We start from the raw sequence: 19,086 nt of genomic DNA on the forward strand, positions 1-19,086 counted from the left end.
AAGCAAGCAGCCAGGTCTGACCAAACCATGATCAGCCTTGTGGGAGTCCAGTTGCCTTAACCACTGCCACTTGCTGGCCCCCTTGTTTTGTTAAGTTTTTGCCTTAGTGGATGTGGATTTGTAGGAGACAGACGGAGACAGTGAGGTGGAATGTGAGAAATCACTCCAGGGTGGGGGGATAGTGGGGTGGCCATGCCACAATGCCTTCTCCATTCTCCTGCCAGGAATCAATCGTGGGCACACATACGCCCAGCATAAGTTTCAGGCTACTGGGTCCGGGACACCAACTGTGGTCTGCCACATGGGAGTCCAAGTGACGATAACTGCTATGCCATCTGCTGTCCCCAGTATAGTGAAGTTTAAACGGATGAACTCTAAAGCCAGACTACCTGGCTTTGTTTTTTGACCCCAGGATTTATTAGCTGTGAGTCCTTGAGCAATTCACTTAACCTTTCTGTGCCTCAGTTTTCTCTCATCTAGTTACTAATTACATGGTAAGCCCTATAGAGGGGCTTTCAAATTGTTTAGTCTTTCTCTTCAACAGATTGTGGGAATGCACTGCCTTGGTAGAACAAGAGAAGTTTTGAAAAATTTCTTGTCCTTGGGTTCTATTCTTATGGATGTCTCTTTGCAGTAGGGGCAACTTTTGTGCTGGGAAGGGAGGTAGGTCTAGGTTTCAGAGTGCTCTTGTGTCCCAGTTTTATTACACATTATACTTTTATTCTTCCTGCTTTGCTTGCCAGTAAACTTGGCTTTGCCTACCTACAAGGAATATGATTCTCTCTCAGGACTTTTGGATTGCTGACCACAGACAGAAAGATTCTCCAAAGAAAGCTCTGTTCTTCTCTCTTTCCATATGACCAGGTTGTCTTGGAGTAAAGCTTTTCTCTTTGATAAGGGACTTAGCAGTAGGTCCTAGAAATGCTGACCCTCTAAAATTTGGCTTCATCAGGCGCAATCATGTAGTTTCCAGTTAGGGTATAGGACAGGTGATGGATGATTTAACTAGATGCTCGGTGATATTAGAGGCAGGGATCACAGGTTTCCTAGAGAAGAAATTCCTTGTGAGTGATTTCTCACTGTCCCATTTTTTACCTTGTTATATTCTACTCTGGTATCCATATCTGTGTAAATGATAAGACAGCATTTATCAGATAAGGATCAGGGATTAGGCACTGTCCTGAGAACTTTAAATGTGTTTGCATTGAATCCCCTTAATAACTTCATCAGATATGTGTCCTTTTAAATGTCCATTTCCTCCACCTGCCCCAGGACAGCCCTTTAGTGACTTTAGTGACTTTCAGACAGATCTCGCCTACCCGTGTTTTGGTAGAGGCATGAAAGACTTCAAAAAAAGTCATGGCCAAGGGCAACTTATCTTTTGAATAATTTACTTCTATAGGTGATAAACCAAAGAGTCTGGAAGAAGAAGTATAAACTTTCATTTTGGAAAAGGACTTTCATTAAAATATGGCTTATACACAAGTAGAACTATTATTGAGGTGTTGGAAAAGTCATGATACATTTTAGTACAGAAAAAAAAAAAAATGTCATGACTTTCCTGACAACCCAATGTTACTCCCAGAGCTAAGTTATGAGATATTAACCTTTCATACAGTTATAAATTATTTGATTATTTGAAATTTTCATCTAGAATATTTTACATTTTTTTGTTTCCTTTTAAAATCCAGCTCATGGTTTTTGGAATCTTTCTATGCCTGGATGCATTTCTGTATATATTCACCCTGCTTCCTTTACGAGTTTTCCTGGCGCTCTTCAGGCTGCTCACTTTGCCTTGCTTTGGCTTAAGGTAAGTTTAAGATTATTAACTATGTTAAATGTCTAGATGATTTTGTTATTTTTTTTAGTTTTAGGGTTTTGTTTTTGTTTTGTTTTGCTATTGGGCACATGCACCTGGAGACGGAGAGAGAGAGAGACAGAGAAAGCACCCCTTAGAAAGATAACCATGCCACAGTCTCTTCTCCATACTCTTCTCTGGATTTTGGGCATGCATACACAGGTGCCTGGCATGTTTTTCAGACCATGGGTTCAGGACTTCATCTTCTCAGCCAGTCATATGGGATCTAGCTGCCTTAATCACACTATGCCACCAGCTGGCCCCTATTTTATTATTTTTATTATTTATAGAGTTTGCAAAATAAGGATAATTCATACAGTTTTAATCCACATTTTGACCTTAATGTATAATTTATCTTTTTAATGCATACTATATAACATATATAATATCATGCTTTCATAAGCATTTTTTTGAGGGGAATATGGTTTTGAACCAAAACTTTACTTTAGTTGAATAATGTTAAGGTAAGAGGCTATGAAGCAGATGTAGAAGGGACTGAGTGCCAGAGACCTACTTAGCCACTTTTCTAACTCACCTGTATATTTATTTTCTTGAAGTCCCTGAACCTCCTTAGCATCATCTGTAAAAGAGAGCTTGGTCCTAAGTTAAAAAGATGAGAGGCAGATGGTATCAGAATTTCCTATGGAGCTCTACAGAGATTTCTCCTGCATTTTATTTGAGAATCACTGTTTTGATAACTTGTGGAGCTTTAGATACTGATTCTAGGTAAGAGTCCCTATGCTGGGACCAGCAGTTAGCATAATGGTTATGTCTCTGGACTCCTATGTACTCGACTACGATTCGAGTCCTAGACCCAGTGGCTTAAACTCACACCGGGCATGTGTGCGTGCCCAAGATCCTGAGAGGAGAATGGAGGAGAAAGGATTGCAGCATGGCCATCCCCCTGGGGGGTGATTTCTCGCTTTCTGTCTCTCTGTCTCTCTCTTTCTGGAGAGTGCATGCGCCCTATAGCAAAAGCCTCTCCAAAAAAAAAAAATTAGATAAAAAAAAGTCCCTATGCTTTGTGAAAATAGAAAAGCTCTTAAAGACCATTATCCTAGTGAGAAAATAAGACAGCCCTTTCTGACATGGATTATCTGGGGGAATTATAGGCAGCTGCCTTATTAAACCTGTTTCCCCTGCAGTACAAAGGGGTATCGAGAGCTCGCAGTCTTTTACCACAGAGACTAGGAGATGTAAAAAGAATATCCAACATAGTATGTTCATAGTGAACAAGAATAAATACTAGTTTCCTTCCCTTTTTTCTGTACTAGAAGTAGGAAAAGTAAGGCCAAAGTGTTAAGCTTTTGTGAAACCTGATGCTTTACTGGTCTCAGGTTAGAGAGAAGTTTGGGTTTTATAGTTTTCTTTGTTTGGTTTGTCAATGTCTCCACTCTGTGTAGTCACTCTACTACGTTATTATTTAGTTGTCTAGGCTACATATCTAATGTCACTTTCAAAAATTTAATGGACAATAATTTGTGAAATTTCATTTAACTACAGTGATAGTTCCATGGTATATGAGATATATAATTAATAAAATAGTATAATCATGGAAATTTAGTTACAAAATTATTGGTTAATCTTCGTAATTTTTTTAAGAGTAAAGTCATAGAAGATTCTCTTTTAAAGTAGTAAATGACTATATACTTAATATTTAGACATATATCTAGTCCCTTTAAAACTGAGCCTTAATCAGTTTTGATAAGGAAGAATTCCTTCTGATATAAATTGCGATAATTTAATGATCATGATCATATTGTAAAAAGAGCACTTTTATTTTTCTTGTGGCTCAGGTGTTTGGAGCAAATTTCTTTCTTTTTTTAAAATGTATTTATTTACATTCATTCACTGTACCATCATTGCAGTATGAGATTTTTTTTACTGGATAAGATTTTTTTTCATCCAGAGTACACTGTGTATTGGCTCAATCAAGGATATTACCGTACATGTTATCATCAACAAATAATTTTCCATTTCTTTTTTCTTAAATATTTTGCCTTTTTTTTTTTTTTTGAGTGATTTTCACTATAGGGCGCGTGCGCTCGCCAGACAGACAGAGAGAGACATAGAGACAGAAAGCGAGAAATCACCCCCCAGGGGGAATGGTCACGCCGCAATATCCCTTCTCCTCCATTCTCCTCTCGGGATCTTGGGCACGCACACTCACACGCCCGGTGTGAGTTTTAAGCCACTGGGTCCGGGATGCGAACGCGGTCGACTACGTGGGAGTCCAGCGACATAGCCATTACCCTAACTGCTGATTCCCACTTTTTTTTTTTTTTTTAAACTCTTCTTGATTCCCTACTTTTCACCCTCTGCCATTTCCCACCCTCCTTTCACACTGTCTCTGGTACCTACAGTTGCTTTTCATGCCTTTTTTTTCCTTCCACGTTTTATTGATTCACAAGAGATCTCAATCTAAATACTTTCAATAGCAAGTAAAGCTGATATATACATATCTGTGAACACATGTCTGACTTTAGGCATAAACCTTAGTGAGTAGAATGAACATACTATAAAGTAGCACCTAGCTGGGGCTATATAGCTTAACATAGTCATTAAATAGGTATTTTTATGCATTTTTAAATTTCAAGAAAAACAATTTTAGTTTTAATAGATCAAAATCAAAAAATGTCAAGAGAAGTTTGCTTAAGGCTTAAAGCCAGGAGAAAGGGCTAGGATTCATTTCAAACAGTAAGTAGATGAATCTATCAACAGTTTAAGAGAAGACAAAAATACTTACATCTGGAAAACAAAACAGAAAAAAATCAGTAATGTTATATTTAAAAGTCATAAAATTCTATTTTACCAGTTCAGTCTCATATAATTAATCTCTATTCTGTTGAATTTGCAGTGTTACTATGGTCTGATTTTCCATTTAAATTCTGGAAGTTAACATTCAATGTTATTATTGCTCTTTTCAGACTTGTCTCTACCAAAGATTGGCCATTCTCTTGGTTGTTCTTTGTACTCTTATTTCTATGTGTCTGACTTTAGTTTTCCTGATATAGCACTCCCTTCAGAACTTCTTAGAGAGCTAGTCTGATGTTGGTAAATTCTTTTAGGTTTTATTTATCTGAGAATGTTTTTGTCTTTTCTTCCCATATGAAGGATAATCTTGCCGGGTAATAATATTCTTGATTGAAATTATTTTTCACTTAATACTTTGAATATATTTTTCCATTCTTTCCTTGCTTGCATTGTTTCTGATAAAAGACCTGACATTAGCCTGATGGGATGGGATATCCTTTGAAAGTAGTTTGACATTTCTCTTTTGCCAATTTTAATATCTTGTCTCTGTCTGTGGTTTTGGCCAATCTGGCTATGATGTGCCTTGAAGAAGATCTTTTTGGGATACTGAAAATCTGGTATTATTCTCATTTTGTGTGTGGGGGAGTTATGTTCTCAGTCTTTTTGGTGAATTTTTCTAGGTCAGAGGTTGTCTTCTACATCTGAGATTCAATTTTCTGTATGATCTAATCTGCTTTTAATACTTTCAAGGGAGATTTTGATTTCCTGTATTGTAACCTTCGTCTCTAACAATTCTGTTTGATTCTTTTTTATGGTGTGTATTTCCTCTTTCAGATCGTGTAAGAACTTCCTTACCTTCTGGAACTATTTTTCTTTTTTCTCCTATATTTTCTGGAGTTCGTTGTCTCTCTTCCCTTGCATCTCTATTAGCTTTGTTACTATGTATATTCTAAATTCTTTATCTGACATTTCCATGAGTTCCATTATATTGTCTGTGGAGGATGAAGAATTATTTTATTCCTTTAGGGGAGAGATATTTTCTTAGCTACTCATATTTCTTGTGCCTCTGTGGTGGTTTCTAGTCATCTGATGGATTATATGTTTTTTTCCTAATATTTGGAGTTAAATCTGTGTTTAAAGGTGTGTAGCAGGTGTTCTGTAATCTCTCTGCAGTTCTGTTTTTCCCTTTATGCAGCAGATTCCATGGAATTGAGGATTACTCTGACCTTACTTGATCTTGGGGGGCAGGAGGGTGAAGTCCAGGCAGAAAATCTTCGGTTGTCCTAGTCCCTCAAGGGGGGCCACTCAGAGCGTGAATGTAGATGGCTTGTGATTGGCCTGTCCTATTAGATCTTGGGTGTCAGGAGGGTGAAGTTTGGGCAGAAAATCTTCAGTTGTCATAGTCTATTTTTTTTTTTTTTTAACATTCAATCACTGTGTATCTTGACAGCATACAAAATGAATTTTCTCCGAATGAATACTCTGTAAATTAGTCCAGTCATAGATATTACCCTATATGTTATCATCAACTGGTAAGTTTCCATTTTTGTGTCTATTAAATGTTTTGCTTCTTTTTTCCCTTGATTCCATTCAGCCCAACCACACCCACTCCCATTTTCCACCCTCCTTTGGGAGGATTTTTATGAAGATCTTATTCTTGGCTAATCTTTAATAAGTTAATAAAACTTAACATTGTTTTTTTTTTTTTCAGATCACTTTTGGGGGCTCAGTAGAATCATGGCATTTTAGTTACCTTTGCAGAAGACCAAAGTAAACCCTAATAACACAATAAATATAAATCTTTAGGTATGGCTATATAAAAAAATGAACACATGGAAATTTAGATAAAGCTAGATAAAACTACCTGACACAAAATAACAATAGGGATTTTCACATCTGTATATTGAGCTCATTGCTTCTTAGTTCTGTGTTGTATAATGTGAAACAAGCTCATATTCTAGCTATTTTCACATGAATGTCTTTCAAAAACATATATTCTGTTATGGCTGTTGGCATGATGAGATGAAATATTAGGCTATATAACCTAAAGACTTTCTCGTGGAATAATTACTTCCTTGCATGTAGTTATCAGAGGACAGTGAGTAACAGTGGTAATCTGCCAGTGTTCCCAAGGGTCTTCTCTTGGAGGCTCTTATTTGAAGACGTATGTGCTGCACAAGACGTTGTTATTTTCAAGTTTATTTCTGTGTGCCTTCTGTCAGTTGGGCAAACAGCAAACCTAAAGAGCATTAGAAAAATCTTTAACTGTTTATTCTGAAAACCGAAAGAGGTGTTGCAGGCAACTGGGAAATCTTAAACCTTTTTTAGATATTTTAAATCATTTTTTAGTACATAAAGATGATTTTTTTTTTATATGTTTGACATACTGTTTAATCTAAATTAACATTAAAAACATTTGTAAATAGTGCTTTCATTACCAAGGTTGTAAAGCTAAAACGACACTAGGGGGCAGCCTATGGTTACATACTGTGTTTAACATGCCATTAAATTTTCCTCTTCAAACAGTTCTTACTATTTCTGCCATCTGGATTAACTGAAAAATTACATACGATGCTATCACTAATATTTATATTATATATATGTGAAATGCAGCTAAATCTATATTACAGAATTTCATTAATTTTAGATAGTCTGTGTAAGGGTAGACCAGATTACACAGAATATGAAAACACTGCCTATTGTCTTAGTACATTAATATATTTTATCTCAAACGAGTCATTTACGTTCACAGTAATATGAGTTACAATTTTTATTTTTTGTGAACAGTTTAAAAAGCAGTATCTCTTAGAACATTATTTTGAAAAGCATGATATGTGAAATATTTGATAACTAAGTATACAACCTTTCAAATATGTTATAAATATACATTTTATATTTATAAAATGATTATTCTAAATTATATGCTTTTTATAGCTTTTCTTTCAATATTCTCTACTTCTACTAAAGATTATATTTGTCTTGCCTGTAGCTATGTCATGTTCCATCTTTTTCAGTTAAAGTGCTCTTTCCTTCAGTCTGACTTATTTTTTTCATTGGGATAAAAAGGAATTAAAGACCCTAGCAGAAGTTCATTGTATTCTTTTTTTCTAACTAGTGCTTTCTTTTTCTCATTCTCCTGAATTGCAGTCATCTTTCCATTAAAAACAAGAACAAAAACAAAACTTAGTATCTTCCTAGTTTCTTAGTTCTTTGAAATTATTTCTAAAACTGGGAGAAAAAGCTTATTTGTCAAATTAGTTAAGATGCTGACATGAAAACAATAACTGTTTCCTGTCTCTGATACTGTTTCAATATCACATCATTAATTACTGCCTTTCGTATTTGAAATTAGTCATCTCATCTCTTCTGCTTGCAGTTATTTCTTGATATAGCATTTATTTGTAAGAGACTTTTTAAAGCAGATAGGCCCCTGGATTTTCAACTTCAGAATTTAATCTTTGACCTAATTCCAGATCTTCTGCAAATTTGCCATGGTTTTGGCTTTGGCTTTGGTTTTGTTTTTTGTTTTTTGTTTTTTTACTGGCACCTAAGTAAACAAAGAGACTTTTCACCCAGGCTGAAGACCAGTATGATTCGGCAGTCCCTTAGTAGATCTACCCTTCAGAATAGCCAACAGAACATTTTGCTGACTTTGACCCTGTTTTTGAAATGTTGACAGGCAAACATCTTGAGCCCCACAGGTGTGTTGTTTACAGAGAACACACTGCTTTCATAAAGAGTTTACAACTGTCTTCAGAGATCTCAAAAATACTTGGTTGAAATTCTTTTGATAAGTTAACAATCTTGAAAAATCTTTGCCACCAAATGTCTTGTTTAGACCAAAAAGACAGACAGAAATATGTCTCGATTCTTTAAAAGCAGACTCGTTGATATAGTTCTTCCCTCTTTCCCAGAGAGGCTCATGTTATTTTAGGAAAACATAAGAAACTTCCTGAATTTCATGATTGAAAACATGGAAAACAGAATTAAGTTTTGGTTCATTATATGAGGTTTCTGTGTTTCTTGGAAAACAGAATGTTCTATCCAAATTTGCTTGTAGAACAAATAAAAGCCCACTGTGTAAGTTTTTAATTTACTTAGCACTTCTGTGAAACCTCTTTCCTTCTAAAATTTGTGAGTTTATTTTATGCTTTGGAATTTTTGTGCTTTAAAATTTGAGTGAATAAAAATTTAAGGACAATTGTAGAGAAAAATAATACAACCTGTGCCAAGAACTTTTGAAAAAACAGTTTATGTAGTAATAAACTAGTTAAGTAGGTTTAAATAATAAGTGCTAGAGTTTTTTTATTATAGAACAAATAAAATATGTGTAAGCAAATATTTTGATCCTTCAGTGTAGGTATAACTCTTATTTAAGGCTTTTTTGGACCTTTTTATTTTATTTTAAGAGGCAAGAATATCTTTTTCTTTTAAGAGTTTACCCCATAGGAAAGTCCTTATCTCCCAGAATGATGAAGTTCAAATGCTTGACCATTTCTTAATCTGTTGGGTTTCTTCTATATGTCTTGTCTCTCTTGAGATAGTTCTATTCAAAATTAAGTCCACATATACATTAAAAATAGACTTTACTCTTCTTAGGCAAAAAATACTGAGTTTAGCCCAGTGATTAATGCCACCACTATTGCACATGAAGAGCAAGTTCTTGGTAACTTTCTCTGGGGAAGCAAGTATGCTTGTTATTTCCTCTTATCAGGCTGATCTATGTGACTGGTTTATTGAGAGTAGTGTATTTGTTATATTAGAAGTCTACATAACATCAGATTTTGTTGTCCCATTTCCTCACCATAACGCTCTAAGTAGCGTAGCAACATTACAACCTTCTCTCTTTCTTTCTTTCTCGTAAATCAGACCGAAGGGAGGAGCACTTTCACTTCCTTTATAGAATGGAATGTGGTGGCACAGGGACTCCTTGTGGTGAGTAAACCCTGATTTTCCTTTCTATACTCTTGGCCAAATTAACATCCATACAAATGACTATTAGTTACAGTACGAAAATATAAACAACATAGGCATAAGTAAACATAACTATCTGGGAATGGAAACATACTGAAAAAAAATGTGGCCCCCTGTCCTTTTTTAATAGCATTCCTACTTGGTCTTGAAGCTTTGTCCACATTAGTGAAGGAGTTGACCATGATTTTATCTACCATAAAAATAATTCAATAAAATAGTCTTTAGTTACACATGTTAGTTTAGGCTTGATAGCAAATACTTGATTCCCACTGTCACATAGGTCAGCTGAGGGTGGTTCCTTCCATATAAATAGTTTCTATTTTGCAGCACTTCAAATACTGAGCAAAGCTTTATAAAACCAGTTATTGTTTTATATTACAGTTTGAAATTATCTTAAAGTCCGAAGACTGGTTTTAATTATTCAACTTAAGTGTTAAATAATTCTTTTTCTACGGTATGTTGTCAAACTTAAAATTAAAAATACTCAATTTTCTAATTAAAGAAAACATCTTGATCCCACTACTTTATTCCAATTTACTTTAAAATCACAAAGGATTTTTTTCTTCAAAAATGTGAATTGTATTAAACATTTTACATGTTTCATTTCAATAGTGCTTGTATTTCTTCATTTTTTCAATTATACCACAAATAGCTAAATATACCAAAAGAGAGAGAGAGAGAGAGACCCAGTGTATGCACTTTATAATGCAGTAACCCAAGCTGATCCTCTGGGATGTTTTCAGACTGATTGGAAACTAGCTGTGTCTGAAAATATTGTTCAAAAGCCAATTCAAGGTTGATTTGCAGGGCCAGGGGTAAGCTTCTTAGGGAGTTTGAAATATCTTGGCAGAGAAGGAACAAATACTGTGCTTAAGTCACTTTAACTGAGTAATTTTATTTTTTAGGTTAGGTCTTATTTTAGAGAGGCTAAGATACATATAGATATCTTAAGATGCCACCTTAGAAGCAATTTTTTATTTTTGCAGCATTCTTTTTTCATTAATGGGGGCACTACTTAATATGACAGTAAGACTCCTGTTTTTTAAGGGTTATGCTTCTTCTATATTTCAATAATATTCCTTAATCTTGAAAATCAGTCATTTTTGTAGCAACTAGTTTTGATGTTAGCATAGAAAAATTCTCACCAGAGCAGGGAATGTACAGAAAGCAGCAGGTCCATTGTAATACATTTAGTCCTAGCTTTTTGCATGTAACTTTAGAAATAAAGAAAATGATAGATACATTTAGTTTTTAGCATGGTAAGTTTTCTGGTTGAGATCACTATGCAGTAATAAATTGTATTGTTAAATTTAACTGAAAGATAAAAGGTACTGACTGAGTTGTTGGTTCTTATAAGTCTAGCAATTCTTTAAAGTCTAGAATGTAGCTGTTCATGAAGAACATTCCTTGTGAAGTCGAGGTGGCCTTGCCGCAATACCTTCTTCCCCTGGGACTTTGGGCATGCACGCACATATGGTGTGAATTTTAAGCCATGGTTGAATACCTGGGAGTCCAGCAACATAACCATTATGCCAGCGACATAACCATTATGCCATCTGCTGGTCCCCACTTTACTTAAAAACTTTAACTCACCTTGTTTCAGACAATGCTGTATTATATTATTTGGGGATATTTGTTTCCAGTGTTTAGTAGATCTCATTTTGAACAGTGACATGTTTTAAATATTAATATTCTTTCATAGATGTACCAACATGTCCCTTTGTTGCAAATATGTTCTAGAAAAAGCACAACTGGATAGTCCTTTGTCTTTTACATAGAATTGCTTTGACTGAGATCACTTAACTATGGAGAAGCCAATCTAGTACCAAAAGCTCTAAGTATAGTTTTCTACTTTAATTTACCCTGGCAATTAATTTCTATCATTTTCTTTAATTCATAAAACATGACCTATAGTTTTTAAATTGGAGGCCCATGACTGTTGGTGATGTCAACTGAAGGGTTTTCAGAAAGCTAATGAAAAATATGTATTATGAGAGAACCACAGATGGATTTTTAAAATATTTTGCATCTTGATAAATTTATACTTTAATATCATTTTTCTATGAATAGTGTGAAGTCCCTTGACTATGACACACTTCTCAGAAGAGAAGAGAGGAGACAGTTGATGTATGGCCTGTGTGTTGATGTCTTAGTTTGTTTCCTAGTTATTCAAGGGGAGGCAGTCATTCATAGACCAGGAGCCCAAGAGTGCTGAAAATGTCTCCCCTTTTCAGTATTTGAATTAGAAATGTCTTTAATTGATCAAAAGCCAACCTATAGTAGCTCTTCCATTTTCAGTCTTGGGGGTAAGGACAGGCAACAGGAGAGCAAGACATTACCCTGATAGTCAGAAAACCCTCGACAGAGAACTGTGCCCTGGACTAGGTGTTTGAGAGACGAGGGTAAAGAACATGCTGGTTCCATGAAGAGAAAGCAGCCAGAGTATCTAGAAGTGAGGAACATTGTTAGTGGAAAGAAAGGAAGGGAAACAGGGAAGTAATGGTAGAGATTGATTGACTTTGTCTTTGATACAGTTTTACCCAAAACCTTAACTTCAGCTGCTAAGAATTATTTCACTCAGTGTTCCATATACATGTGATTCAAATTCTGACTCGTCTCCATTTAGGATCATTGGTTTAGCCCAGTATCGTCCCATCTACCTCTAGCTCTTCCTGAGAATAGTCTTAAGATGATTTGCCTCTTTTCAGGACATGTGTAGTGTCCCTTTATTATGTCTGAAGATGATAATTAAGTACATATCTAACTTCAGTTTCCATTATGGAATGAGGTCCTCTAACAACTGCTCACAGAATTGTTACTACTTCATTATTTTTTAGTAAAGCAGTATTACAGATAACAGTTTGGAAGACTTCGTTTCCTTGTTGAACTCTGCAAGGCTCTTTAGAAGAAAAGAGGCCTTCACAGAAGGTTGTGTGTGTGTGTATCTTTTTTTTTTTTTTTTTTTGAAATCCTGTAATATGGGGTAGCTTATTTCATCAACTAATTAGCGTGTTGGATGGTAGAGAATTTTGTCAGTCAACTATGTATACACAGTAAATACTTTTTCTTAGGCAAAGGTAACTTTTTTATGTAATTGTAAAATTCCATTATATTCCATTGCCAAAGAAACATTAAGAACTTTGTATAGCTGTATAAACAGCAACTAATTTTTAAAAGAATAAATGTTTTATAGTCAGCAAACATACTGTGTCCTTGCAGAAGTTCATATGCTGAAAAACAAGAGTTATGGGTGGATCTTTTTTCCTTAGTTTTCTAGGCTTAAGATTTTTGAGTTTGTGTGTGTGTGTTTTGGGTTTGTTTTGGTTTTCATTTTTAATGTTTGGAACATGGATGAAGATTTGATACATTCTCCCATTATCTAAAAAGGATAAATTATTCATGCTCATTGTAAGAACTTCATTTTATAACAAATGGCATATAACAGGATTTATCCAAACAATAGATATTTTCAGTATATGAATGTAAATAATCATTGATAAGAATGTACTTAGCTGTATTTTCAAATAAGTAACCTTCCCTCTTTTTTTTTAAGTCCTTAAAACTAGATATCAATTAACATTTCTTTCTGACATGCCTAGAATTTTGTGGTGATATCTTGACTCATTCCATTATGTTTCAGGAGGCTTCAGAGTGTTAGAACAATTATTTTGGCAACTCTGTAACACATCTTTCTCTTTTTTTGAGAGAGAGATTTTTTTTTTTTTTTTTTTTGCTATAGGGCACGTGCGCTCACCAGACAGAGAGAGACAGAGAGAGAGAAAGCGAGAAATCAACCCCCAGGGGGGATGGCCACACCTCAATCCCTTCTCCATTCTCCTCTTGGGATCTTGGGCACGCACGCACACATGCCCGGTGTGAGTTTTAAGCCACTGGGTCCAGGACTCGAACCGCTGTCGACTACATGGGAGTCCAGAGACATAGCCATTACGCTAACTGCTGGTCCCTCTGTAACACATCTTAACACCAGTAATTGCACCTGTGACCACAAATGACTCAGCCTAGAGTTCCTTGCTAATTACAAATTACTAGTAAATCTTTAATATTTTATGCTAGAGTAGAAAAAAATCTGGCCACTTTTGTGTTCTTATGAAGGTCATGGAATAAAGGGATCAAAGATTTAAATATTTTTATCTATTTTGAGTTTCGTTAACTTTTGCTTTGAAACATTCAGTAATGATAAAGATGTGGAAAACTACACTGGAGGAGAATTGGAATATTTAAATATGTTGATATTTTTCATTTCAGTTTTATGTCTTTCATATAGCTCTACAAATAAATGTTTTGTAATTTGGTTTCATGAAGATCCAGTACGTGGCAGCCATGATTTAAATAATATTGTTTAGTACTCTTTGCTTGCATGTAAACAACAAAGTTTTTGGAGGACCCACCAATCATGATTGAACACATTTCTGAGGCATTCTGAGCAGCAAGGCAAATACTATGACAATACCTGTGTAGTCTGTTAGAGATGTTCTGGGCCAATTTCAAGATGAAAAACTGTAAATATTAGTTCTACATGCTCTGAAAGTGTGAGTTCATGCATTTTCTCAGCCGACTGGGTCACTGACTGGGGCATTTGGTGCCCCAGTGCTAACTGGCAGCATGGAATACCTGCAGTGCACCTTACAATACTAAAGCGAGGTTTTTATTCTAAAACAGAATAAAACTGTTCAATTAAAAAAAAAAAAAAGAACAGAACAGAAAAGAGGCCTTGAACTCAATGTGGACAGGGTAGGAAGTGCTAATCCTGCCAAGCAGCCAAGGAGTGCCACATCAGTAGATGGCTCAGAAGACCAGTGGCCAATTAGAAAATGGACGTACCCTGTATTGTGTTGCTCAGAATACTACACTACTGAGAACACAGGAAGTGATGCTACAGCTTCTAAAGAAAATACTCAGGACTTTTTACTGATTGCATTATACATACCAGCTGCAAAAAAGAGAAACAGAGCATTTTCTGTCTTGAGGAATTAGCCTGCAATAGACATTAAAAAAAAAAAATCTTTTCTGCTCTTGTCTCAGATTTTATACCCAGCAAAACTAATGTAATTTTTTTTCTTTTCTACTGTGTATTTCGTCTTATTAAGATGTTTTCTTGGAAACAGCAGTTGGCGTAATGGCTATGTCGCTGGACTCCCACATGGTCAACCGTGGTTCGCGTTCCGGACCCGGTGGCTTGAAACTCACGCTGGGTGCGTGTGCGTGTGCGTGTGCGTGCCTGCCCAAGATCCTGAGAGAAGAATGGAGGAGAAGGGATTGCGGTGTGACCATCCCCCCCGGGGGGTGATTTCTCACTTTCTTTCTCTATGTCTCTCTCTGGCGAGTGTATGCACCCTATAGCGAAAACCTCTCAAAAAAAAAAAAGATATTTTCTTTCACAACTTAGGTGTAGCTGTTCATACTCTGACCTCAGAAGTAAACAAAAGATCCTTCTGTTTATGTTAATTATGAAGAAAACTTCCACTTATGTCACAGAGAACTAGCTTCTATAATATAAAATCTGCTCTATAAAACAGTACTAAAAAGATGTGAGGAAAGAATTCATAGGAAGTAGAGATAACTCTTAAGTATATATAAAAGAAAAAGGTATTCGGTCTTCTAGTAAGAAAAATTAACCTCAAAATTACATTAAATGCCTTTTTTAACTAGTGAAATTGGCAAAGATCCAAGAATTGATAAAACCCTGTATTGATATACATTGGCTTCAGGCTTATTCATATCATTATTAGCAGAAGTATAAATTTGGTACAGCCCTACAGAGGGCATATCAGCTGTTTCTATTAAAATTTTAGGAATTTATCCTGCAGATAAACTTTCACATATGAGACTTAACATGTATATTGCCCCATAGTTTATACAGTCATCTCTCAGTGTCTGTGGAGGATTAGCTTCATAAGGCCCAGTGGATACCAAAACCCATAGATGTGTGAGTCTCTTACAGAAAATGGTATAATATTTGTATATAACCTATGCACATCCTCTCACATACTTTAAATCATCTCTAGATTAATTGTAATATCTAATATGATGTAAATGATATGTAAATAATTGTTAAATTAGGAAATAATGACAAATAATCTGTACATGTTTAGTAAAGCAGTAATCAAATATTTTTCATATATTTTCAACACGTGGATTGGTTGATGCCACAGATGTAGAACTTACAGATATAGAAGGCCGCCTGTGGTTGCAAAAGATTAGAAATGTATTAGTATTAGGGTTTTTGTTTATTTGTTGTTGTTTTTTTATAGACACAGATTAGTTTATTTTTAACACCCATCATGCCATGAATTCATAGGGAATAGGTTCCAGTAACTCAGGCTCCTTTCCATCGGTTCTCACACAGTGGCTTCTCTGGGTGGAACAGGCTGGAACTTTAGTTGAACCCAGGTACCTTTCTCTTTGGCTTCCTTCTTTTTCTGGTCATTTCTCTTCATACATTTTAGGATGCTATCTCTGCTCTTAGAATGCTTAATGTGCTCAGTACATTAATTCTCTTGGCAAGAATCTTGCCCTTGTTTGTTCACAACAATGCCAACAGCATTCTGGGTAACATTGTAGACTCTTCCACTTTTGCCATGGTAACATTTGTGTATCATTCCTTTTCTAACAGTACTCATTCCCTTGAGGTCTACACTATCACCTTTCTTGTAGATTTAGCATATATGTTGCCAGAGGAACAACTCCATGTTTTCTAAAAGGCCTAGAGAACATATATTGGGTGCCAGTGTTATGTTAAATAAATCATGGTACAGCCACATGATAGAACACTCTGCTGCCATAAAGATATTAATTTCTTATGAACCAATGTGAAAAAATCTGTACAGTGTGTGGGTCCAGCAGATGACCTAGTGGTTATGTAGCTAGACTCTCACATGGCCAACTTGCAGTTCGATTCCTGAATACAGCAGCTTGAAACTCACATGATGCATGTACATGCATGCCAAAGATCCTAGAAGAATGGAGAAGGGGTTATGATGTGGCCATCCACCCTGGGGGGGATTTCTCACTTTCCCTCTCACTGTCTCTGTCTCTCTCTCTCTTTGGCAAGTATATGTGCCCTAAGGCAAAAACCTCGGGGGTGGGGGCAGAGTACAATGTGCATAAAATTACTAACATTGTGTAAAAAGGGCTGACCCAGCTAGCTACAGTACTTTGTGATTAGTTTAAATGCCTAAATCATAATCATGAAAAGACATTGCTTTAAAGCACTTTCTCAGCAGATGTCCTTTGCTTGCTAAAATTACCAGCTTCTGCAGATAGCATAATGGTTAATTAAGGTCCTAGACTCCCATATAGCTAACTGAGGGTCCAGTCCTAGAGCTGGTGGCATTAGACTCACACTGGGTCCATGTCATGCATGCCCAAAATCTCAGGAGGAGAATAAAGGAGAAGGGATTACAGTGTGGCCATCCCCCTTTAGGGGGCGATTTCTCACTGTCTCTCCCTTTGCCTCTCTTCTGCAAACGCATGCACCCTACAGCAAAAAATCTAACCAAAAATAAAGAAAACCAATAACACAAAAATTGCCAACTTTTAGTAGTAATTCTGGCTAAACTTTTTTTTAATTACTTATTTAATTTTTATTTATCATCATTACTATCTTTTAACCAGAGAGAGAGACAAAGAGAAGGGAGGAAAGTGAGAAACTAAGCTGCCAGGTCCAGGACTCAACCGTGGTCAGTTATGTGGGAGTCCAGCCCCTTAGCCACCATGCCACCTGCTGGCCCCCCTGGTTAAACATCTTTATATTTTATATCTGAGCTGAAAATTTCAAACTGGTAGATAGTCATTTTGTATAACTTTCCTTCTTAGTTTGACATTTTTAATCCATAACCTACTACTACTTACCACATTTGTATTGGTACATGTCCAGTAAAGATGATTTGTTTTGAGAATATATAAAGTGAAACTTATATTTACTTCTTGTGTGTTTTAGGGACAGACGTTTGCTTCAGCCTGCCCAGGTGTGTGACATTTTGAAGGGTGTCATTCTGCTAATCTGCTATTTCATGATGCACTATGTTGACTACTCCATGATGTACCACCTGATAAGAGGGCAGTCTGTCATCAAGCTCTACATCATCTACAACATGCTGGAGGTAAGGGCTCTGGCCAACCTGCATGCTTTGTTTGTCCTTCTGCCTACACAGGTTCGGTCAACATGCACAATTTCAGGTCTTCCAACACAGAAGGTTCCTGAGAACCGACGATAGTTTTCTACCATCTCTAGTAGTAGTATTTCTGGCATATAGTATGCGTCCAGTCGCTTAGGGATTTTTTTAAAATGTGAATTATGAAGCAGTAGAAATAGGGGGTAGGAGTAGAGAATCTGTATTTCTAAGGAGGTGGTACCTGGACCACTGTTCTTGGGACACATTCAAGGCAGTGAATCTTCAGGGCAGGATTCTCATGCAGTATGTAGGAAAGACACTTGTTGCTGAAACACTGTTTAGTCAGTAACTCTTGAAAAGTACATGTCTATAGTAGGGAAATTTGAATTCATGGGAAATCCATAGGTGATTTTTACTAGAACTTTCAGACCAGCCCCTGTGGGTCAGCATTACCACCGCATGTTAGCACTGTGCCACCAGCTGGCCCTTTTATACTATTTAGGGATATAAGTGAGTTCTGTCCATCTTTTCAGTTAGCCTTAAAGAGTTTTTCCCTTGCGAGTAGACAGATGTAGTACCATGGGAGTTACTGGTCCTAGTAGAGATGAGGACTTTCCATCTCTTCTCAGAAACCATAGGTCTCTAAATGTCCTGGTAACTCCTAAATGCATTGTATCAAGATATTTTAAAACCACGCCATAGCTTCCTGATTCAGAGTTTGCTGACTGTACACATGCTGTACCCCATCACATAGAAAGCTGAGGAGTAGGTATGGATGGAGTTTGTGAAACAGAGTAGCCCATCTTGTTCTCCCCTCCCTGTTACAGAAAGAAAATCCTAGGCCTCATCTTGTCTTTCTTCTGTTTGACTTGCACTTCTTGGCAGTGCCCTCCTAGTCTCCTTTATGCTTTTCCCTCTTGGGGAACTGCAAGAGACAGGAACGTCACCTTGCCCTCAAAGTTAATATTTATGTCTCCTGACTTACAGCTCTCTCCAAGGTAGTATTATTGTAGAATTAGGAAATGGGTCATGAGCCAACCAGGAAGCATAGTGGTTAAGCACTGTGCACTGGGAGCCAGATCCCATATGCCCTACTACGGTTGGAATCTCAGTCCAGGTGGCTTTAAAAACATGCCAGGATATGTGTATACATGCCCAAAATCCTGACAGGAAGAAGAAATGGAGAAAAAAGGATTACAACAGTGTCATAGTGTTAACTATCCCTGTTGGAAGGGAAGGTACACTCACAGGCCTGCTCTCTCTCTCTCTCTTTTTTTTTTTGGAGATGTTTTTTCGCTATAGGGTGCATGCACTCGCCAGATAGACAGAGAGAAACATAGAGACAGAAAGCGAGAAATCCCCTCC

At 36.5% G+C, this 19,086-nt stretch overlaps 1 protein-coding gene across 1 annotated transcript in view; it reads left to right on the top strand.

The window, feature by feature from the left end:
- Nucleotides 1-19,086, top strand: part of TAPT1 (transmembrane anterior posterior transformation 1) — a 92,574-nt gene that overhangs the window by 26,561 nt on the left and 46,927 nt on the right. Inside the window, exons 5-6 of the mRNA XM_027770446.1 lie at nt 1,692-1,810; nt 17,547-17,709. Of these exons, the coding sequence (XP_027626247.1) occupies nt 1,692-1,810; nt 17,547-17,709 (282 nt within the window). The remainder of the gene's footprint in view (nt 1-1,691; nt 1,811-17,546; nt 17,710-19,086) is intronic.

This window comes from Tupaia chinensis, unplaced genomic scaffold (assembly GCF_000334495.1).
Source record: "Tupaia chinensis unplaced genomic scaffold, TupChi_1.0 Scaffold000138_1, whole genome shotgun sequence".
In the NCBI taxonomy this organism is placed as follows: Eukaryota; Metazoa; Chordata; class Mammalia; order Scandentia; family Tupaiidae; genus Tupaia; species Tupaia belangeri.